At 37.5% G+C, this 25,132-nt stretch overlaps 1 protein-coding gene across 2 annotated transcripts in view; it reads left to right on the top strand.

Moving 5' to 3' along the window:
* The window catches only part of TBC1D22A (TBC1 domain family member 22A), a 165,344-nt gene that overhangs the window by 65,472 nt on the left and 74,740 nt on the right, over positions 1-25,132 (top strand). For both annotated transcript variants that reach the window (XM_065048965.1, XM_065048964.1), the window contains exon 10: positions 11,382-11,457. In XM_065048965.1, the coding sequence (XP_064905037.1) occupies positions 11,382-11,457 (76 nt within the window). The remainder of the gene's footprint in view (positions 1-11,381; positions 11,458-25,132) is intronic.

Raw genomic sequence — 25,132 nt, 5'->3', positions numbered from 1 at the left:
TGTTAAATGCAGCAAGTTACAGGCTAAGATTGGTGCATTTGTGTGTACGTGTTTGCATTCGTTGGTATATAAGCTTATGAAGATTAGAAGGATCTACAAGAAATATTAAATATGTAGCTGAACATCTTGCATTTGGGTGAGAGGAATCCATATGATCTACTATAGATTAAATGGGAGTCTAAACATCTGTATTTGATATTTAGCATATTAAAGCGCTTTATGCTGCAATGCTGACACATGGTGAAGTAGAAACCTTGGACTTCCCAGTTTACGAAAAAGTGATCTGAATTAAATTTTATAGGCTTTCTGTTGCAATAGGCATCCATTACTATCTATTTAATATCTGTTTTTCACATCTATGTAATTTGAGATAAACAGTTTGAATCTTGCTAGAAAGTAAAAATAATCTGATTTTGTAGTCTCAGAATATATGCATTAAAGTAATTGTGAATTCCTGGGTTATGATAGGACCAAAACTGATCTTCACGAGAAAGGTGATGATTTCTATTTTGCACTGGCAACAAAGAATTGTTTTTAATGATGTTTGGTATGCAAATGTTTGCAGTCAGGTCAGGGTGCATTGGCTGCTTTCAGTGAGCTGATTAGAAAATAAATTACGGTTACAAATATTTAGCACATTGCTGCTGCTGCTTTGCCTTTTTTATGTTTGTACCTCCTCTTTCTGATCATTCCATGCTTTCAAGGGAGCTACTTGTGTACACTAGAGGATCTTTGCTGTGAAATTGTTTCAGTATTATTTTGGGGACAATAGAAATAGTTACAGGGACAGCAGGACTTTGATTTATTTCTAACGTTCTCCGAGAAGATGAGGTGATAGACAAGTGCTTCTACTGTACTTATTAGATTCAGCTGTTTGATAAGTCCCATGTAACTGTATTTGTTTTGAAATGCTTTGAACAAATGCTTGAAAATTAGATGTTTTGTTTCTCTAAGTGGTTTTAAAGTAGCAAAGACCCTGGAGGTTGAATGTGTGTGTGTGTGTGGAAAAGGGCTATTCTCCATTAATTAGTAAATCATCATAAAATGTGAATAACCATAAAAATTCCTATGAATTGAAGCTGTAATTGTCAGTGAAACTAAATCATTTTTTCCAGATTCTTTATTTTGATTGCATTTTTTGATAGATCTTTCCTTATGGTACTTGGCCTTATTAAAAGTGCCTTGACATATTCTTGCCTGTGATCTATGTTTTACTATGAATGTTTCATTGGCTACGGCATGCTGGCTAAAACATATAGTGAACTTAATCTTGTAATGGAATTAATTTTAACAAAATTGTTATAAAATCGTGTCGACAGAAGTCTTTAACTTCTTTGAAGGTATTTTAAGTGTACTGGTTGAAAGTCAAATTAGATGCTCTATGTTTTGTGCAGCACTGCTGAAAAGCATAGTCATGCTGATTCCCATAAAAAAATGCTGCTTTGCTTGTTTCAGTTTCTCAGAACTAATATATTTTAAAATATTTGACCACATATCAAAAATATGTGAGAACGTATAAAGGAAAAAAAAGTGAGAACTTGAAATCTATTTGAAAGGAAGAAATCCAGGTAAAGAAACCTCTTTCTGGAATACCTTCTGTCTCAGTTTTGCTGCTTTTTTTTTTTCCCTAGAAAAGGAATTTCAGAGATCACATCGTTTCTCCTTAAAATTCTGTTTTCATACAAAACCATGAAGTACTGATAAACAAAATATTCAAACTAATTCTAGTGGAATTAAACTGCATCAATGAAAATTTAAGCTCTTATATAAATGGAATGGTTATCAATTTGATGTATTTAAGGATGCACTCATCTATCAAAAGCAGGCTTGAAAGATTATGCTGGTGGTGTGACTAATGATGTTACAGTTAATTCAGTGCAACTGCAGAGTACTACTGAAATGAAAGGGTTTGCTTGCTTTTTTTCTTCTGTTCTGATTTTTTGATTTACTTCTGTGTTGATGCCCCGGTCTTGTCAGATAGAGGAGTCATGTAGTTGCAGGTTGAGTTGATTGGGAGAACTAACCCAGCAAGAAATTAGCTCATTGAAGATAAGAGAATAAATAACCAAAACCGACCAAACATTAGAGAAATAAAGATTATTTTACTGAAGGGATGCCTTCCAGAAGAACCTGGACAGCCTCAAGGAGTGGGCCCATGCAAATCTCATGAAGTTCAAGAAGACCAAGTACAACAATTATGGTCCCATTACGAATTTTTTGACTAATATGAGCTAGATACATTTTGTGTGTGTGTTTTTCATTTTCCAACACATGAGAGTGTAATGGAAAAATGATTGGTTTTGTATCCCTTTATTATTCTTAACAGAAAACTCATTTATTTTCCAGACTGTCTCATTTTCTTGACTCCAGAATTGTCCAAGGTGTTATTAAGAAATATCTACTTATTGGTTGAATTTTGATACACGTTGTATCTATTATTTTTTCCTTCCTCACTCATGTTACTTCCATCCCTTCTTTGTCTAATGTTACTCTGTGTGTTTTATAATAGCACATCTTTGAACCAAAGGAACCTATGGAATAAAAAGTCTGTGTTGGCATTGAGCAGCATGGCTATCGCTTCCTGACACGCTTACAGTTTTTAGCCTAGAGAAGAAATAAAAAACTTAGTCAAATTATCTGTTGCTTTAACAGATTCACTCATGCTGGTTTTTGGTGATCTGGGGGTTTCTATGCAAGTATGTCTTCGGTTCTAATTATAGAGAGGTTGTAGAGTCTTTATCTTTGGAGTTGGAATCCTGACTGAGCATGGCCTTAAGCAGCTTGGCCCAGGTCGCCCTGCTTTGGGCAGGGGTTGGGTTTAGATGGTCTCCAGAGGTCGCTGCCAACCTCAGCGATTCCCCACTGAGTGCTGAGTGGGAGAATCACTTCCCTTCCTCTCCTGGCCCCAGAGGCGGCCGGTCACCCTTGCTGCCAGGCCAGACCCGGCTCAGGCTGAGCTCGCTGTTGTGGAGACTTTCCTGCCATTTTCCACAGGGCTCCTCCCAGCCAGTGCATCTCCAGCCTGTATTCTTGCTGATTTACAAAAACCTATTTCTGAGGGTTTATGCGGCCGTGTGCAAAATATGTCTCAATAAGACCACCATTCTTGATAAATTTCAGCACATTAGTGGATAATTTTGCATTTGTAATCTATATAACAGTATTTTGGTGGATGCGTATTGTGAATAAGAGTCATGTATTCCTAGGGTTTTGGTTTTTTTTTTTTGCTAGTTAATTTCCAAAATGATTTTGTATTGAGTTAAAGTAGAACAATCAAAAGATAAAATGTTTCACATGTCAGTCTACTGTGCTTGTGATAAAGCTGGTTGTCATTAGAACACTCCTAAACTGTTGATGACAGATGAGTATTTTTGCATTTTCACCTGTAGGAATAATGACCGTGTGCGTGGGTAAACTACAACTTATCCCACAGTATTTTTTCCACTTAATTAAGTAGACATTCCCATACATCTGTCGTAATTAGCTTTTTTTATTATTAAATCATTCTTTATAACATTTTCTTCAGCTGAGTCCTGTTAACATTCAAGTAAAAAGTTCATGCTGATCTATGCCACCTGAAACTGTAATGTTTCTATATAGAGTATAACTCTTCATTGTAACTTCAAGTATAATGGTAATAAAATAACCAAAGGGGAAATATATGCATTTCATAATGATCTAACCAGATGTATTAAAAATAGCAATAAAATATTAAAGCCATTATTTATCAGGGTCTGGGAATTTTTAGATTAAAAGGGAGATAGTTAATTTTCAGGGTTGTGAATACACTGAGGTATAGGTTGTTGCAAAAGTAATTCCAGTTTTGGATGGTGAGTTTTAAATCATTATAACTAGGATCAAGCACATCTTTATCAATCAAAAGAGGAGCCATTACAATCAACACATCTTTGCCAACAAGAAATGTTTGTTTATTCCTGTAGCATAAAAATCGGTGCTTCAGGATTTGATGAATTCTTGGAAAGCATTTTCTGCATCCTGCTGGTTGTGGAAGTGTTTGCCTTGCAATAAGTAGTCAAGATGCCTGAAGAAATGGTAGTTGGTTGGCAAGAGGTTGGGTGAATATGGCGGATGAGGCAAAACCTGGCAGCCCAATTAGCTTGTAAAAAAATAGTATTCTGTGTTTTAGATGGAATATACTGTGCTATTGGTATATGTTTCAGAATAAAAATATTTCATCTTCTACCTAAAATTCACAGCATCAGCTTTTGGGCTTTTAAGTATATTTATGATTTCTAGCTCTTATCCAGGTTTGAACTGTTGTTTGACCTACACCATAATCCAAAAATATACCCTTAGCAATTTTATTGCTACTTTAACAGTATCAGTAATTTATGAGACATCCAATTGTGTAAAACTGAGGTTTGATTACATAGCCCAGTAGAAGATTTGGTTCTGAGACTACGGATACTATTATAACAGGAGAATGAGCACCTACTTTTTGATAACAGGATGGAAAAAGCAAAATCTTATATAGAAGAAAGTAAGATACTGTTTCTCATGTAGAAAATTGTGGAGTGCAGTGATCTGTAAATCTCTTTCCTACTGCTTAGGAAACTTTAAGTTTTCAAAAGTCAGGCTTAATAATTACAAAGGTTGAAAGATCTTTTATTTTTAAAGGAAGTGTCTTGAACATGCTATGGAATACATGCAAACAGCATGCTCTGGCACACTTGTGTGTTTGTTCTGCTGCATGCATGCTCTCTTTCTCTCCAGAACTGCATTTAAGATTGAATTTACGTTGTGATTTCCAGCTTCAAGAAACATTTTGGGTAAACTGTGCCTATTATTGCTAGTATTAATATACATGTTGGCTCTCATCATTAAGTGCTGTGCTTTCTTCCCACCTGCCCTCGCCTGTTCTGATAGCTTTGAGAGCAAGGTGAACCAAGATCTTTAATAGGGGTTTGCTTAGAGTATTCACAAACATGTGAATGAAGTAATTAAATGAGTTTAAAAAAAATAAAGTTGAGAAGGTCCCTTTCTGACATAATGAGAAAAATATACAACTTTTTTTTTCAGTTGTTTATTGTTCATATGATAATGTATTTTGACATACCTAAACTGATGTATAGGAATTCTTAAATATACATCAATAGAGAAAATCATTATCTGGGTAGGCTATATATCGATTGCTTATGAATTCTCTACATGTAAAAGGTCTGATCTGATTGATAAAATCTTATTAGAAACAAAGAAGCAACACGACTTGTGAAAACTTTCTATTTGTTTCTGTAAATGGTTCTGATATTTTCATCGGTACATTGTTGGTGAACAGCCTGAGTGACCTGAAAAGATGAGTGTCACTGTGCCTATACTTGTGCTTGGCTGCAGTCATTCTTGTCAAATTATTGACTGGGTTTTTTTTAAGTTGGGCTGGCTCTGTTTCTGCTTCATAGTATAAAAGGTAATTTCCCTTTTCAATTTTCTTCTTCTCTTGAAGTTATCTCATCATCACCTATTGAAAGAAAAAGTTGCGGGGCTTTGTTTAGCTAAGTCCTGCCAAGTCTGAATTTTCAAAATAAAATATATTCCTGATACAATTATTATATATATGTATTGTGTATTAAGTAGTGCAGTAGGGTTCTTTATCATTCATAAGGCATTGTTTCCCCAAGGTTCTTAGCTTAGAGTGCTGCAAATTTGTTTCATTTTCTGGCCCTGGGAGACAACTTTTAATACTCTGAAATTCCTTCTGTATATTTTTAAATAATATAAATCAGTGTGGAAAGGCAAAAGATCTAAAATGTTTGAGTACCTCATGTGTAGATAAGTAACGTTCTGTTTTGAAACTTGAAAATATTTCCTAAGGAATGAGTAGACAAAGTAATATAGTAAGTTTTCATTTGTGTGTAAATATGTAAAGTGTGTATATATTTATTTATTTATTTATTTATACACACAGTAGGGTATATATGTATATATATTGCTTATACTTACAAGTTTATCATATATGTAATTAATAATACATGTGTTATTATGTTTATATATAATACTCAGTACATATTTGATTCCTTCTGTATATACTTACAGCTGTCTTTGTACTTATACACCAGATGGCATTCACAAATGCTGTTTATGTTCTTTTTTCCCATGTGTAATTGAAATAATTGAAGAAGCCAGAAAGTAAGGTTTTCAGATTTATTACGGACTCATCATTACGAAGTACCCGTAGTCTTTTGGAAGAAATTTAAAATTAAAATAACGGGAAGATATGTTGAGCTTACTGCAGAGTTGCTTTGAAAGTACATTTAATATGCACTTAAAAAGCATCTGGGTTCTTTTTAGCACTCCATTGTGAGTTAGTAATATTTTGAATAGATAGCTGTCAGTACTGTGGGTGTGTATGGTGTTTAGTAATGGAGTATGTTTGTGACTAATAACAATCTCATTGATGTATATTATATATATATTAGAAGTGGATGTTGTCTACCTTGACTTCAGCAAGGCTTTTGACACTTTCTCTCGCAACATCCTGATAGGGAAGCTCAGGAAGTGTGGGCTGGATGAATGCACGGTGAGATGGATCATGAACTGGATGGATGGCAGAGCTCAGAGAGGTGTGATCAATGGTGCAGAGTCTGGTTGGAGGCCTGTAGTTAGTGGGGTTCCTCAGTATCAGGTCCAGTCCTGTTCAACCTGGAGACCATCTAAACCCAACCCCTGCCCAGAGCAGGGCGACCTGGGCCAAGCTGCTTAAGGCCGTGCGCAGTCAGGATTTGAACCTGATGAAATTCAACAAGGACAAGTGTAGGGTCCTGCACCTGGGGAGGAATAACCCCAGGCACCAGTTCAGGTTAGGGGCGGGCCTGCTGGAAAGCAGCGCTGCCGAGAAGGACTTGGAAGTTCTGGTTGACAGCAGGTTGACCATGAGTCAACAATATGCTCTTGTCTCCGAGAAGGCCAGTGGTATCCTGGGGTGCATTAGGAAAAGTGTGACCAGCAGGTCGAGGGAGGTTCTCCTCCCCCTCTGTCTGCCCTGGTGAGACCACATCTGGAGTACTGTGGCCCATTCTGGGCTCCCCAGTTTAAGAAGGACAAGGAATTACTGGAGGGAGTACAGTGGTGGGCAATGAAGATGCTGAGGGGTCTGGAGCATCTTTTATGAGGAGAGACTGAGAGAGCTGGGTCTGTTCAGTGTGGAGAAGAGAAGGCTGAGAGGGGATCTTATCAGTTTTTATAAGTATCTCAAGAGTGGGTGTCTAGAGGATGGGACCAGACTCCTTTCAGTGGTGCTCAATGATAGGATGAGGGGCAGTGGGCACAGACTGAAGCACAGGAGGTTCCATCCCAATATGAGGAGAAATGTCTTTACTTTGAGGGTGCCAGAGCCCTGGAACAGGCTGCCCAGAGAGCTTGTGGAGTCTCCTTCTCTGGAGACATTCAAACCCACTTGGACACATTCCTGTGTGATCTGCTCTGGGTGAACCTGCTTTAGCAGGTGGGTTGGACTAGATGATCTCCAGAGGTCCCTTCCAACCCAAACCATTCTGTGATTCTGTGATATATGGTTAAAAATACTTGAATCTGCTTTGATATTTTGTTGCTGATAGACAAATAAGAAGTGCTATCAATGTATGGTGTTGAAACTCCAACATTTGTAGGGTATAAAGAATGCAAGTAGGACCATCTTTAGTTCACTCAGTAACAGAAAATGTTACTTTAGGACTTACTTTTCAAGGTAAATACATTTCCAAATTTTATTTTACTGACAGCATTCAGAATGGAGCTAGCAAAATGGATGGGAGTTGATATCCAATGGCTAAACATGCTTTTAGAAACTGTAATCCCTTTCCCTTTCCCTTTCCCTTTCCCTTTCCCTTTCCCTTTCCCTTTCCCTTTCCCTTTCCCTTTCCCTTTCCCTTTCCCTTTCCCTTTCCCTTTCCCTTTCCCTTTCCCTTTCCCTTTCCCTTTCCCTTTCCCTTTCCCTTTCCCTTTCCCTTTCCCTTTCCCTTTCCCTTTCCCTTTCCCTTTCCCTCCTTCTTTCTTTTTGTCATTATCAGAGGACAGTCCCAGTTAATTGTTCTGTGCATTTTTTCTTTATTTTCACTTTCTATTCAAGTTTCTTCCACTTAGAATTTCTCTAACCCTTAAAAACTTCAAGGAATTATCTCATGTGTGGGTTTTTTTTTTCATGTTTAGTGAGGGCTATAATGGAAATATTTTATTTCAAATTGCAATGATTATTTTTTGAGAAGTCTTGCCAGACGTAGTTGTAGTTGCAGTACAGTGAGGTAGTTTTACTAGCCCCCACAGAATAAGTACAGACTACTAACACAAAGACTGAAGCAAGTTTTGAGCCCTTGTGACATTATAAAGTCTTAACCTTCTGTTCTGTAAGGTGAAACTAATTACGTGTTGGAGTCTGAACTAGATATTATAACTATTCAGCTGTGAAGTAGGTTAGCGTAGTTCACTGAAAGTATGTTGGAAGCTGAGCAGAATGTCAAGGAATTTAGATATTGCAGCCAATGCATGGATTTTTTGTGTTTATCATAGAATCTGTAGTGTATTCAGGCATACTTTACTTACTAGAATACTTACTAGAAAGTGTCAAGAACAGTGGTTAGAAGTACAGGGTGTTTTATGTTAAGTGTTTGCTGTTGAGGCAAGACAGTCCTCTTCTCAATTACTTAAGATTTTTCAGAATTTGTCTTTTGCTGAATTTCAGTGGTCAAAGTTACACAAGGAGTAGATGAGGAAATACAACAGAAATTTGCAGATGTGCTTTGGAAGGGGAGCTAGAAGAGCTTGCAAGTAAAGTTGAGTCAGATTTTAAAGCTGCTGTTGCCAAATAAGTTGCATGATAGAGGAATCAAAGTCTTAACCACTGTACTTCTACATTTCATTGAGAAATAATTTATGAATTGGCAGTTTTTTTTCTTTAACAGTGTTACTAGCTTTTTCCTCCACCTATAAGCACGAAAGAAGCAAGAATAGTAGATAACAGAATGCTTTTTATGTTTACAAAGTCTTTCTCACAGTTTCACAAACTGCGGAAAGTCAATTACAAGTGTCATAAGAGGGAACACGTACAGCATGGTTTAATGAGGGGACTGGGAGAGCCAACAAAGAAAGATCTTCCCAGTTAGATGAGTCAGCACAAGGGTGACTCCCAGCTGTGTTCATTGCAGATGAAATAATGAACAGCAGAATAAATGGATAGGCAAAAGATCAAATATAATGAAGAGCAAACTTACCTGTTTTCAAATCCAAGATGGCAGTTTTGGGTTGCATTTCCCGGTGTGTACAGAGTAAATGATGGTGTGAGAGAGAAGACAGTGTCAGATTCATAGATAACTGTCGGGAGCTGAATGACCCGGGGAGATACTAATGATCAAAGTAGTGGTGTTTTAGCTCTGTCTTGGCTTTCAGTGGTAAATACATGAAGATACTTTTACAGTGGATCCGTTATAGATTAAATAATTGTGTACCATATTGCTGTACTTTGAGTACAGTACTACTTCTAGAAATACCAGTTAACTTTCTTTATATACTATTTTATTTATTTAAAGATTAGAGAAAAAATTGAATACAGTTTTCATTTTTAGAGCAAGTTCTGTAAAGGAAATGAATATACTATTTCCTGTAGAAGCTTTATCCTGGATATGGTTCATGACTAATACAAGAGTGTGTCAGACTTGTATAAAAGGTAGTGTCCCAGTGCATGGAATAGTTCCCCTGTCCCCAAAGTAAGTTTATAGTAGATTTGAATACTATGGAAGACTTTCCATTCTTTTAATGCTTTGTTGCACTACTGAGGATACTCATGTTCTATTTGAGAGACAATGCCAACAAGATGAAATATTTGCCTATTTTAGTTGGTGATTCCTGTGGAAAACTCCAAAATTCAGAGAATTGTCCTTGCTTCCTAATCAACGCTGTTTTGGTTTATACATTGATTTCTAATGTTGAATACTGTAAAAGTGCTACTGCCAGGTCAGTAGAGAACTTTGTAATAATTTTTGAAATAGTTACTACTGTGGTCAGTTACAAGTGATCAGACCACAGAATAGACTTTTTGATACAGTAAATCTGTGTTGTTGGCTTATGTACTATAACAAAAAGAATTATCAGAGCTAATTTTCCCTTGTGAACTTTTAGATTTTATACCTTATGGCAGTTTTATACAACTTGAAGAGTAAATTTCATAAAACAAATAAAAATTTTCAAAAATGTAGATATAGTCAAGAAAGTAAAATTAGCCTTTTTACAAAAAGAAATATCTCCCAAGATACATAAAAATGCGTTGATATTAATCCCTTTAGTGCCATGTTAAAATTTGAAATCAAGAAAAATTATAGTCTAACATCAGTGAAAAATTTTAGGGTGATTTTTTGAACAGTTGTTCAGCTCTCCAATTGATTTTCATAAAGGAATTATTCAAACAAAGCAGTTGATACAAAAAATCTTTTACCCTGGTCTTCTGTGTGTGTGGTGGTTACATGAAAACAATTTTACACAGCAACTTTCTTTTAAAATTTATATTGGTACTTTTCTTTTCTTGAATCTCTCTATATAGAAAACCATAACAAAATAAGCTGTGTAGAGGGACTGTCGTCTAAATATCCAGAAACGTTGCTGTGTATTTAAATAATATCTCTATTTAAAAAGGTTTGTCACTTTGGGGTTACAGTGGCGATACCTTTCTCATGATTTCAAACTATAGTCTGTAATATAGAGCTGCAATCCAAAAATAAAAAATGCAGTTAATACATTCAAACAAATACATGCAAATACCATGACATTTTATCTATATAGCTTGTGTGTTAGATTTTGATTAATGATATTAGCTATAACCTTGGGTTCAGAACAGTCATGACACCGTTGAAATAGACTTTTGATTTCTTATGCTGCTGGAAGGTATCATTATGAACTTCTAAAGATCAAATTCTTGTCCTGTCACTGATAAGGGTCTAAATTGTCATATTTCTTACATCACTTTTGATGAAATTATAAATTTATGAGGAAAAAAAAATTGCCCTAAAAAATCTCTAGTGTGGCACATTTTGGCATTTAAGATGACAGCCTTTTAAAGCTACTTGGACTTCTGCAATGAAGATGTAACTTCAGGGGCATTAGATTAGCAAGTAGAGAGCAATTGGTGCAGTAGTAGCTAATAGGGTATGTATACTGTTAGAGAGATGGACTCGAAGTAGAACTGCACAATGTGATGATTTACTACTTAAGTGTAGAAGCAGACCTAGACAATATAAAACCAAACCACAAACACCTTAAGAAAACACAGAAAAATACATGGGTTGAGATAAGTAATTGAAGGAATTAATAAGTAATTAATAAACAATAAGTAATTGTTTTTTTCCCACCCACAAACGTATACTTCTATATGGTCTCTTTTTCAGGATAACTACACATTTGCACAGCCAGGAATTCAGAAGAAAGTGAAAATGTTAGAAGAACTTGTTAGTCGGATCGATGGTAAGTCTTAAAAGGTAACGTGATTTCTAACTAGTGTTTTACTGAAAGCATTTACTTAAAATGTTTGGAAAAAGTCAAGCCAGCGTCGCTGTAGTTACCTGCAGTGGTGGGTGACATCGCCTGCCTCAGATGAGGTGTCACACTCAATCAGCTTGTGACACGCTGGCCTTTGCAAGATCACTGTCCTGTAGCGTTTAAAAGAAAGCCACTAGAGCATGAACCGCTTTCATTACTTTTTATTAAGGCGATATAATCAAAATTCAATGGCAATTTCTTTGCAGCAGAGTAATGACCACGTACAAAAGGCAGCCAGTATTCATTTCACATTAAACTCGATGATTGTTGTAATTCGGGCAAGTCACAATGGTTGTTTATGGTTGTCCTTCGGCACTGTGTTTTGTGCCTTTGTGCATCATTTTGCTATCTGGAATGCCTGAATAATTTCTCTGTGGAATCCAATTAATTATGAACTCTGGAAATAACATCTTTAATATTATAGATAAATTACAGTGTGTGCAGGGGTAATTTTAGATTATGCTTTCACGTTTTAGCAGGGCACTTTGAAATATTCTCTACCTTCATCCTTAAAATAATTCCCTTCATGAAATGCTGACTGTCAGATTGCTAGAGCAGAGTTTAATTAAATGAAATGCAAGAGATAATGCTTGCCCATTCTAAACATACTCTCTTGATAGTTTGTTAAATTAATGAACAGAGCATTAAAAAAATCTTGCCAAGCAGAACCAGGCATATATTTGTGACACTAGCCTGTCAATGATGAGACAGAAAAATATTTCTCCTGTAGCTTAATATTTGATAATCTTCTTGGAAAGATTAATTCCATCTTTTCATTACACGTACTGTGAGTTTTTCTTGTGCCAGTGCTTACTATAGCAGATTTTTGTTTGGCCTGCATGCGTTTACATCTGGAGTATTGGATAACGCTCTTTGTGCCCTTTTAGAATGTTACAGTATTTTTAATGATCAAAAACTAAGGGCAGGAGAAGAATGTTTATCACAGAATCACAGAATCACAGAATCACAGAATCGACTGGGTTGGAAGAGACCTCAGAGATCATCGAGTCCAACCCTTGGTCCAACTCTAGTCCGTTTACTAGATCATGGCACTAAGTGCCATGTCCAATCTCAGTTTAAAAACCTCCAGGGACGGCGAGTCCACTACCTCCCTGGGCAGGCCATTCCAATGCCTGATCACTCTCTCTGTAAAGAATTTCTTTCTAATATCCAGCCTAAATTTCCCCTGGTAGAGTTTAAGCCCATGCCCCCTTGTCCTGTTGCTAACTGCCTGGGAGAAGAGACCAATCCCCACCTGTCTATAACTTCCCTTCAGGTAGTTATAGAGAGTGATGAGGTCACCTCTAAGCCTCCTCTTCTCTAGACTAAACAACCCCAGCTCCCTCAGCCTCTCCTCATAGGTCTTATGTTCAAGTCCCTTCACCAGTCGTGTTGCTCTTCTCTGGACCCGCTCCAGCACTTCAATGTCTTTCCTGAACTGAGGGGCCCAGAACTGAACACAATACTCCAGGTGTGGCCTCACCAGTGCAGAGTACAGGGGAAGGATCACTTCCCTTGTCCTGCTGACCATGCTGTTTTTGATACAGGACAGGATACCGTTGGCCTTCTTGGCCACCTGGGCACACTGTTGGCTCATGTTGAGCTTCCTGTCAATTAGCACCCCCAGGTCCCTTTCTGTCTGACTGCTCTCCAGCCACTCTGCGCCCAGCCTGTAGCGCTGCAGGGGGTTGTTGTGACCAAAGTGCAGCACCCGGCATTTGGCCTTATTGAACTTCATCCCATTGGAATCAGCCCATTTTTCCAGTCTATCCAGATCCCTCTGCAGAGCCCTCCTGCCTTCCAGCAGGTCAACACTCCCTCCCAACTTGGTGTCATCAGCAAATTTGCTGATGATGGTCTCAATCCCCTCATCTAAATCATCAATAAAGATGTTAAACAGGACTGGACCCAACACTGACCCCTGGGGAACACCACTAGTGACTGGCCGCCAGCTGGATGCAGCCCCATTCACCAGCACTCTCTGGGCCCGGCCCTCCAGCCAGTTCTTAACCCAGCGTAGAGTACACTTGTCCAAGCCATGGGCTACCAGCTTTTGCAAGAGTATATTATGGGAGACAGTGTCAAAGGCCTTGCTGAAGTCCAGATAGACCACATCCACAGCTTTCCCCTCATCCACCAGGTGAGTCACCTGATCATAAAAGGAGATCAGGTTGGTCAGACAGGACCTGCCCCTCCTAAACCCATGCTGGCTGGGTCTGATCGCTTGTCCATCCTGAAGGTGCTGTGTGATTCCATTCAGGATGATCTGCTCCATAACCCTGCCAGGCACCGAGGTCAGGCTGACAGGCCTGTAGTTGCCAGGGTCAGCTCTGCAGCCCTTTTTGTGGACTGGGGTAACGTTGGCCAATTTCCAATCATATGGGACCTCCCCAGTGAGCCAGGACTTTTGGAAGATGATGGAGAGCGGCTTGGCAAGTTCTTCTGCTAGCTCCCTCATCACCCTAGGATGGATCCCATCTGGTCCCATAGACTTGTGAGGATCCAGATGGCTCAGTAAATCACCAACTATTTCCTCCTGGAATACAAGGGGCCTATTTGGCTTTCTATCTCTGCCAACCACCTCCAGAGATGAGTTGTCCTGAGGGCCACCTGTATTACTGGTAAAAACTGAGGCAAAGTAGGTATTAAGTACCTCAGCTTTCTCCTCATCTTTGTTAACTATATTTCCTTCAGAGTCCAACAGAGAATGGAGGTTTTCCTTGCCCCTCCTTTTGTTATTAACATATTTGAAGAAGGACTTTTTATTGTCCCTGACAGAATTGGCCAAGTTAACTTCAAATTGCACTTTTGTTTCCCTGATCTTTTTTCTGCATGATCTAGCTATTTCCATAAATTCTTCATAAGTAGCCAGCCCTTTTTTCCACAGTCGGTAAAGTCTCTTTTTATTTCTGATTTCATTCAGAATCTCCCTGTTTAGCCAAGCCGGTTGTCTTCCCCGCCGGCTAGCCTTTCGGCACACTGGTATAGCCTGTTCCTGTGCACTCAAAACCACCTGCTTGAAGAATGTCCAACCCTCCTGGGCCCCCTTGTTTTTAAGCATTGTTTCCCAGGGTATGCTCTGAACTAGACTTCTGAATAGGCAAAAATCTGCCCTCCGGAAGTCCAGCGTAGAGGTTTTGTTAATGGTTCTCCCTGCATCTCTGAGTATTGAAAATTCTATTATTTCATGGTCGCTATGCCCCAGGCGGCCTCCAACCACTACATCTCCCACCAGCCCTTCTCTGTTTGTAAACAGTAGGTCTAGCGGGGTCTTGCCCCTGGTGGGCTCATTTACCAGCTGATGAAGGAAATTGTCCTCTGTACACTCTAGGAACTTCCTAGACTGCCTCTTCTGTGCAGTATTGAGCTCCCAGCAGATATCTGGCAGGTTAAAGTCACCCACAAGAACAAGGGCCGTCGATTTTGAGACATCTGCCAGCTGCTTGTAGAATAATTCATCTCCTTCATCGTCCTGGTTGGGTGGTCTGTAACAGACACCCACGAGGATGTCAGCCTTGTTGGACTTCCCCCTGACTCTGGTCCACAGGCACTCAACCTTGTCACTGCTGACCTCAAGTTTAACAGAGTCGAGTGACTCTCTAACATATAAAGCCACCCCTCCACCTCTCCTACCCTGCCTATCTTTTCTGAAGAGCTTGTAGCCACACATAGCAGCACTCCAGTCATATGAGTCATCCCACCATGTTTCTGTGATGGCAACTATGTCATAGCTTTCCTGCTGCACGATGGCTTCCAGCTCCTCTTGTTTGTTGCCCATACTGCGTGCATTAGTGTACATGCACTTCAAGTGGGCTGCTGATTTCCCTCTTAATTTGGGCTTTCCATCCATAGGCTGATTTTTGGAGAGCCCAGTTTCAATCCCTTCCCCCTTCAAACCTAGTTTAAAGCCCTCCTGATCAGCCCTGCCAACTTATGGGCTATAGTCCTCTTGCTCTCCCTAGAAGGATGAAGCCCATCTGATTTGAGGAGACTGGGTACCACGGAGCTTGGCCCATGGTCAAAAAACCCAAAATTTTGACGGTGACACCAATCCTTAAGCCACCTGTTGATGAGATGGGCTTTTCTGCTCCTCTCTTTATTTAGTTCCTCATCCATCCCAGCTAGCACAGGAACTGAGGCAAATATCACTTGTGCTCCCGTCCCATGAACTGACTGACCCAGTGCTTTAAAGTCCTTTTTAATTATCTTGATACTTCTTCTGTTGATGTCCTCGCTGCCAGCTTGGACTACTAACAGGGGATAGTAGTCTGAGGGCTGAATTAGCTCTGGAAGTCTTCTATTAATGTCCCTCACCCTGGCCCCAGGAAGGCAGCAGACCTCCCTGTGGGATGGGTCTGGGCGACATATAGGGCCCTCTGTTCCCCTCAGAAGGGAGTCGCCGACTACTACCACTCTTCTTTTTTTTTTTTCCTCTTACAGCTGCAGTTATGATTCTTTTAGTTGATGAGGTCCATCCAGAGGGCTCTCCAGGTGGATCTTCTTGGCTATCCTCTGCCTGATTTTCAGGGTCCAGGGCCTCATATCTATTTGTTAGGGGCACCAAGGGTGGTGATGGGGTTCGAGAGAGGGTTCTTTTACCTCTCCGATCAGGGACCTGTTTCCATTCCCCCCCATTAATTAGATCTGCTGTATCCGCCTTATGGCAGGAGGGACAAGGCTTTGCCATCTCCTGTTGCACACCCTTAGGAGTCAAAAGAGCCTGACCCCACCAGTCTATTTCTTTTTCACTCTCCCTAATGCTCCTTAGTCTCTCCACCTCTTCCTTAAGCTCCGCCACTAGGCACAGTAAGTCATTCACCTGGTCACATCTTACACAGGTGTCTCCCATACCATTCTCGGATACTAATGTAAGATTATCGGTGTGAATGTATGTAAAACTTTTTGTTGTAGATGTATTTTTTTGCTTAAAATGTAAATGAATATGAAAAATAGAAGGGGATGCTTCTGTATATATGGTAGTAAAAATATATATTAAAATATTTTAAAGCAGTGTATTGTTACTTTGAAAATAATCTTAACTGCTTGCAGTGTGACTTTTTGTCGTTTTATGCCTATATCAATATTAGTGTTTACGGTTCAGTAATTTATAGAAGCAATTGATAGTATACTAAATGAAGTGCATAATTATAATGCCTATAAATAGACTTGTTGAAGTTGATCAATTAACATTTGTATAAACAGTTTCTTTAACCAAGTTTTCAAAATGAAAAATCCCATATTGATAATCAACCTTATTGTTTTGTTTAATTAAAGTATTAATTGTAATACAATGTATTATTGTTTAGATTCTAAGAACGAAATGCTGAAGTCTTATTTGTACCTTCAGTTTGTTAGGGATATTGTTGAATAACTTTTCTCAATGGTTAGGTTTGGGAAGCATTATTTTTAAGGATTTACAGTTAAATTATAAAGAAAAAAGACAGTTGTAGCAAATAAATGTGTTTTCTTAAACTATCCTTTACAAGACATTGTAACTGAAAGTGTGTGTTCCCTGTTTTTATCTGATTTAAAATAATTCTGTGAGGTCTTTATAGGACTGTATGTAACAGGATGTTGTTGAAGTAGTCCTGCATCAAAAACTGTATGTTCGTTTTTCTGTATGTGGATCAAATTTTTCCTTCAATGTTTTTTGATCAAAATTGTATAGTATTTAATAAAGGAGGCAACCAATACAACATATATTTTACTTTGAACTCTACTTTGTGGCAGATTGTGTATCAGTGTCTGTGACTGCAGATAACTGCCAAGTTTTTAAAAAAGTTGAGATTGTTACTGAACAATACCTTTCTACGCTAGAATTTTTTTCTGGTAGTTTTTAGTAGACATCATGAGTGTTTGCTGGTTAATGTTGATTTTTCGGACTGTCCTAAATACTTCCAAAGTAACATCCTGGATTAATCTTAACTCTGGATTGTTTACATGGCTGGGCAGGAGAAGTTGGTTTCCTTGTTTTGAGCGGTGTGGTTGGAGAAAGCAAAGGAAAATCCTCATGTTAAGGAATTTATCATCTTATAGCAGGTGTATTTTACAGCATGTGGTGTCCATAGGACATACCTGTACCGTATGTAGAAAAGATGATAAAAATAATGGGGATTATAATGCTTCAGAGTGAGGGAAATCTCATTACATGTGTTTAATTGTAGAAAGTATGACATGTTTTAAAAAGCTGTCATTGCTGTTTGAAAAGGAAGCCAGTAGGATTTCGATGTAATTGACGCTGTGGAAACCTAGAACTCTGTATGTTGAATGGGGCTGCTGGAAGCCAGCGTTCCAAACCTCTGCTCTCCTCTCTCTGTCTAAGGGGACAGAACCAACGTAGATCAGCCTGTGCACAGTCTTGCCCTGTTGAGCTTTGAGTAACTCCAGGTTTGGGGATTCTGCAGCCTCCTTGGGTATGGCTGTTCAAGGCTTTGACTACTGTCATTGTGAAATTATTTTTTTATATAAATAGTTAGAATTTTTCCTTGAACTGATGTCCTCTGCCTTTTTTTTTTTTTTTAATCTCTGTGTACATATAAAAAGAAACTGACTCCATCTTCTGCAAACCCTTCCATTAGATAGCTACAGTTGTTAATAGACTTTTCAAAGCTGAACAAATCCGTTTGTCAGCCTCCTTTCATGTGTAAAGTGCTCCAGCTACCTAACTACCTTGGGTGCCCTCCACTGGACTTGCTCTTGTATGTCCGTGTCCCAGAACCAGATATAATGCTGTAGACATGGTCTCGCAAGTTGTGAATACAGAGTAAGAATCACTTCTCCTGGCCTGTTGGCTTCTCACTTGCTTAGAAAGCCCAGTATAATGTTGACTTTCCTTTCTGCAAAGACACGCTGCTGACTCGGGTACAGCCTGGTGCCCACCAGGAACCTCGAGTCCTTCTTGGCAGAGCTGCTTTCCAGCCAGTTGGTGCCTGGTCGGTGCTGCTGAATGAGGCTGGTCCATCCCAGATACAGGACATTGGCTTCTCCTGAACTTCAGGAGATTGCTATCAGCCATTCCTTCAGCCTGCCAAGATCCTTCCAAATAGTAGCCTGGACTTTCAGGATGTCAATCACTCCTTCCAATCTGGCATCATCCACAAACACAGATTCCACTTTATGCCATCATTAACTGTTAGTGAAGATCTTGCATAGTACTGGCCCTGGTATTGACCTCTGAGGAATACCATTAATAATTAGCTGTCGATTGGACTTCATACTGCTGATCACAACCCTTGTAATTCAGTGGTCTAGTTAAAGTTCTGGATTTTTCAAGATTCTTAAGGCTGCTCTTTTTGTCTACAAGACTGTCCTCTCAATTACTTTCTTTTGCCAGAAAAATATATCCAAGTACACATAAGAATAAAATAAAGTTTTAGTTGTTAGATAGGCAATAGTGACTGGATACTCCTATGATGTCGTAAACTTCTGAATGTCTCAGTTAATGGATCCTGACCTCATTGGCTTTTTGGTGGAATCACAATATGATTAAACTATGTTATTGTGCTATACTCCATTTCTTTTTGTGTTTGTGTTTTTATCTATATACTGGGTCTGCTATACTGTAGCTAAAGGGAAATGTATAGTTGATATGAATTCAGTAACTTTGTTTTTAAAAAGGAAATCTCACAATCTATATTTACTATAAATATCCTGAGTGCTAATTAAGGTTACTGTGGAAGAAAATAATATTCCTGTTGCTACTATGTCACATTATTTTCTTGATGCTGCTTAACTGCATGTTGAAGAGAATCTTAACATCGTGAGTAGCTGTGTGAGTGGATGAAGCTTGTACAGCTTGTTTGCTAATAGTAATGGATTACCGGTGTATGAAAAGTGATGCTCGCCCTTTGGAAAGCGTTAATGGATGATAGTGATTCAAGCAACCTTCAGTAACCCAGCCTCATGGATCACAGCTCATCTCAAAGTAACTGTCCTGTGTGTGCACTGCAGAACATTGCAGTAGACTTCAAGCAGCGCAGTTACTCTGTTAATTTAATCATAATCTCAGTCTGCTTGAACTCCAGGCAATAATTTTGATGAATCATGAGTTTAATAGAATTTTTGAGTTTGTTAATTGAACGTTGTTATAGACCAGATGGAATTTGAAGATAAAGCATTATTCAGTCTCATTTATCTCCTTGTCATCATCATCATTCGGATTGTTCTAGGAATTATACAAAAATATTGAAAGGGAGGATCAATAGATATCTCAATAATATAAGGATTTTTTTACAACTAGTTACCTTTGCTGTTTCCTGTAATGTCAGTAGAGCTTTTCTGCTCTAAAATTGTGAACCATCTCTCATGGCTGAGCATTTGTAGCCAAAAGTGGTTTTGGGTTTCCATAAACATTGATAAAAATGTAAAAATGTGTGGCATTTTCCCTAAACCAGCAAGAAGGCAGTTTTAGAAGCCTATTATAAGTTTATTTGTTTTAATGTGAGCTTCTCATTAGCATTGCAATAAACTACAAAAGCAGATTGGTAACTCAATATAAATATTCTGCATCTTCTGTGAGGGTTTTTTCTATGTCTTTTATACAAAAACTCCTAAAGTTTGCATCAGTGTTCTGCACACCCTGATCTGTGCTTATGTTTTCTTGTAGTTAAGTAAATTGTGTGTTATTAGTGTTTCAGACTCTCGCAACAGTGATCACCAGTCTTATTGTAGTATTGGCCTTTGGATTTTAGTAATAAGAAGCAGAAAAATAAAAATGCAGGGAATTACTGTATATATTTTACCTCTTTTCTTTTGAAAATTGAAGTAGTGGAAATATGTGGAAGAACATGGAGTACTGCATTTTGACATTCCCATGAGAAAGTTTATTTAGAATTCAGCTATATTTTCCAAAGGCACAACAATGTTTCAGTATTTCTGCTGTGTCCACTGTGAATGCATCTTCTGGTCATCTGTTTTGGAGGGTTCCTGCATATATTCTTACGTATCATATTTTTAATTAGGACCAGTTCTGGTTTATTTCCAGTTTAATATGGTAAAAAAAAATTTCTGCATTTTTCAAGAGGAAAGGAAGGTATTTTGAGTGCAAAATTAAAGTTGTTATATTTGAATTATTTAAAAGAATGCTTGCTTTATTAAATACTACATAGTACTGTTTGGGAAAATGTTTTTACTTCTGCTTAGGTGCAGTTAAAATGTTCTTTCACCTTTAAAAAAACTGTTATGTTAAGGATTTTGCAAGTCCTATTTCTTTTTATTGCTGCCATGTTGTAAATGTGTTTGTTTCATTCACTTCAAATAAAATACAAACTAGATAATGTGTTTTGGTTTAGTATTCTGAACAAATTAATCTTGGCTACACTAATCACACTTTACTTATTTCTGTCTTGGGTTACAAATGTAATGTCTGCAGTTCTTTAAATAATGCCACAAGTAAGGACTTACATTAACGTACTTCCATGTTATGGCCTTAAATGTGTAGTTTGCATGTATTTTAGCTATTTATGCACATAGAAATTTGAAATATTAATCGATTGTATGTATTTATATGTGTTGTGGGTATACATGTGGAAATCAAGTTTTAAAATTGTTTTTGTTTTATATGTATTTTTGTTTATCCACAGTGAAAGAGCTTATTGAATTGAATCATTTTGTGTACTTCTCATGCTTTGAAATATTTGCTGTGGATGTGTCTAAGAGGTTCATTGATATAATTCTTAGTATTTATGTATCTTGTGGTTTCTTATTTAATTGGAGATGTTTATAAAACATCCTTCATTAGAATCAGATTAGTGCTGCTGGAATGATTCTTTTTAATGCCTGACTCTTTTTTTTCTGGACTGCTGAATTTTTAAATGTCCCCACTCCACTTGGGATTCCTACAGTTATTCCTCTGAGTGTTGAGTTGGTTCTTGTCCCAAGAGTTAAAGCCTATTCCCATAAAACTGTCCAATGCTTCAAACACAAATATTTCATGGTTATGCTCAGAATGGAGTTTCATTTGATGAGTTAAAACCAAAAAGTACTTAGAGATAACTGTTAAGTAGCTTTGATACTTCCATAGTTGCTCAAGGACATTCAGTTTCTGTCCTGATTCAACTTTTTAACCTGCAGAGAAAAATTGGTTTGCTTTTGTGTTTAGCAAAATCTGAATCTCAAAAAGGCAAAATATCAACCAAGGCTAATATGTTTTCTTATTAAGCAACTAACTGTTGTTTAATAAGAACTCACAGAAAAGGTGATTTGTTCAATATACCATGATAGATAAATAGTAAGTAATTTGGTTTTTAATCTGAATCTTAGGTATTCGTACAATGAACTGAAGATGAAACTGTGGTAATAGGTGACATTTGATCAATCTTTGTTACGTATTCAATCATGCTAATTATTTTTTAAAAAATTTGGTTAAAGAATGCTTAATTGTATGTGCAAAGTTATGTTCCTGTTTAATTATATTGTAAAGCATTTTACTGACACCTATAATTTTGAACTAGGATTGCATTGAATTATCTGGAAAGAAAGAGCTCTAATTGTAATAGTTCAGGGTATTATTTAACCATGCAGAAGCATTTTGAATTGGAAATGGAAATAGAATTTATTTAGATGGTACTGCTACTGTTGAAAATTAGTGATTAATAAGGACCACTTGTGTTGGTCCATCTTTATATGTCAGCTTCATGCTGAAGTGATTAAAAATCTCGCAAACATTTCATAATTGTTTTAATTTGTGCCATAAAGCTATTTTTCATTTTAACCAAGCCATCTTATTAGCTTACCAGTAGTTATTTTTTATCTGGTTTTATGGTTGCAATTACTGTATTTTACTTTAATCCACTCTTAAGTGCTGTTCACTGGACATTATAATTATCTAATATGTCTTTTAAATCATGTTTTTGTGTTTTACCATGGAGGTTGTATTTGTGTTCCATTACAGAGTTCAGAAATTTTAGCGAGAGTTGAGACTGACTGTAAAATCATTTGTAAATTCCTGACCTCTGTAAACACTTTAACTTTTAAATAGCCAAGATTTACTGTTTTTGTGGCAAAGTAAAAACAAAAAAAAGGCAGTTTCATGTGATGGTGAATTTAAAAAATATTAGGCATAAACCCTGTTATGAATGCACACAGTTATGATTTAGAAAAAGAGGCTGTGGAAGTCCAGTGAATACTATCTGACAGTACAAGTGTCTCCCCAAACATATTTCTCACCATTTATTGTACTTTGAATATTGAGTTAGAATTCCACCTGGAAACACAGGCCATATTTTTAACTTTTAGCTAGAATGGTAGATCTTCCTTGATTGCTGCTGACTGTTATTCCTAATAGTTTCCTCCATTTTGCGCTGGGTACCACAGAGTTGTTACTTGCGTTTGATTCCCTGAGGCAACCAGGTCTTTCCCCCTTCCCTCCCTTCATCAGTATTTTCTTATTTTGCTTTGGGATCAATGTCTTGGACTTTTTAGTATTGGAGTATCAGCTGTATCTTGTGTGTGTAAAGAAGTTATTTCTCAGTTATAGCTACTAGCTGTGCATTTAGTGAGCTAAATTCAAATAGATCATTGTCTCTAAATTGTAGGCTGTGAGGAGAGTATAATTTGGTAATACTTCTTTGTTTGCGCCAGTCATACCTTTTCATATTTTTAAAATGCTTTTATTATATTTCTTACAATGGATGATGTTAGCCAGGTATAAAAAGCAAACTAATTCTGGAACAAGGTATAATCAGCATGTAAATCTTTGATTCGGATCCTTGCTATTACTTGAAGTAGAATTGTGTATCATAATGATTTCTTGTCTTCAAGTGCACATTTATGATTTTTTGAATGTCTTTTTCAGTCATCAGGAACTTCTGTTATTAATGTATATTAATAAAAATTAATATACATAATTAATAATACCTCATTGCTAAGGTGTAATCTTGACAGAGTTACTTTTGTTCAGACTTTGATTAGTTCAGATTGGGAGGTTGTAAACCTTACTCTGTGTCTGGCAGCATGTGGTGTTGAGATTTCACTCCAAACTCTTACCTTTGTCTCCCATAAACATACTGGATTTGAAGAATGTAGAAATGATCTAGGAAGAGATTTGCTTTTGATAAGTAGGGTATTTGAAAAGAAAGCAGTCATTTACTGATAACAAAGTTCCTTCTTTTAGACAGCAAGTTTCAGTAGGTGAGAGCTATAATTTGAAGGAAGTGGCAGTGTTTAAAGGATCTAGTTGTAGCAGAAAAGATTTCAACTTTTTTTTACTGTCTTGACTGAATGGATAGTACAGATGAACTGGTGATGGATATGTTGGTTATGGAGTCCCTAACTGAATGAATGCAGCTGCATGAACTGCTGCGTGTTAATCAACAGTCTGTGAATCTAGACTGGAGCAAAAAGTGCTGAAAGATGATGGAAGACGAGCATGGGTGACCATAGCCATACGAGGGCTGATGCGATCGAAGGGATGCTTGTTCTCTACGGAGATCTGGGAGCTTGCAGGCAATAGTCAGGAAATCCAGTTTTGTCAAATGTTTGTGAACCTTTAGCAGTCACAGCTTTTCAGGAGGTTCTGGTCTCATGAGTGCAGGATGCAGGGACAACCCTTGTGGGTAACACTGTTTCTAGTAAGCAGAGTTCCTCTAGGTTATGTAGGTTTTTTTTGTGTTATATTACTGTCTTTTTTAATAGCCACCCACACTTTTAGGAAATTCAGCTAAGTTGAAATAAATGCCTACTGTAATACTGCATTACAGAGAAGAAAATCTAGTGGTTGGTTGCTTTGCACAGTAAAGGAAACAGTACTAAAGTTTTGTAGATGAAACTCGTACTTGGAAGCTGTCGGTCAAATATCAGGTCACAGCATTATGAAAAAACTGGAAAAGATATGTTACTTTACACTGTTCACTTAGATTGTACATAGCGTCTCATACTTGTAATGGGCTGGGCCGTGAAAACTTTTCTGTAGTGAAGAATTTGTAAGATTGCACAAGGAGGGAAACATCATTGTTGCCTACTCAACATCACACAAATTGTGACAGTGCAGTTTACTGGTTTTAATCGAATGATCCAACAAATTCCAGGCTTGCAAGCACATCCCTTGTGAATGGAGATTAAACCATTGCATAGTAGTGTATTGGAGAAGTCTGATCAACCATGAGGTAATGAATTGTCAAACATTGTAATATTTTGACTGTTTGTCAGAGGACATTTTAAAAGTTTAAATATGGATTTGCTATAACCTATGTTATGAAGCTTCATTATCACCATTGACTGACAAATTGAAAGAGTTAAGTAATAAATAATTTCTTACTACATTTGAGCTAATATGGGAAGAAAGGTATCTGGATTCTAAATTCAACTGGTTAAATTATTTTCAAAACTGCTTCTGCAGCTGAAAACTTGCTGGATTTGTATCTTTTTTTACTGATGGAGAGAAAACAGGAGGAGAAACTTGAATCATACTGGTCTATTAATCAGTTTTTTAAAAGGCGTCTGGAAAGATGTTAACCTGAATTTAACAGCAAGATTGCTTTCTTATTATGTGTACCTGTGTTATTATTGTGAAGTTTATGTAAAGTTTATAGATTACAATGTTTGTTTATTGATTTGCAATGTCAGTTGTTTTTGAAAATACCAAGGTGACTAATTAAAAACT

The sequence above is a fragment of the Columba livia genome, chromosome 1 (genome assembly GCF_036013475.1).
Source record: "Columba livia isolate bColLiv1 breed racing homer chromosome 1, bColLiv1.pat.W.v2, whole genome shotgun sequence".
NCBI lineage: Eukaryota > Metazoa > Chordata > Aves > Columbiformes > Columbidae > Columba > Columba livia.
Note: the sequence above shows the minus strand (reverse complement) of the source record. Positions and strands in the feature narration are given on the sequence as shown.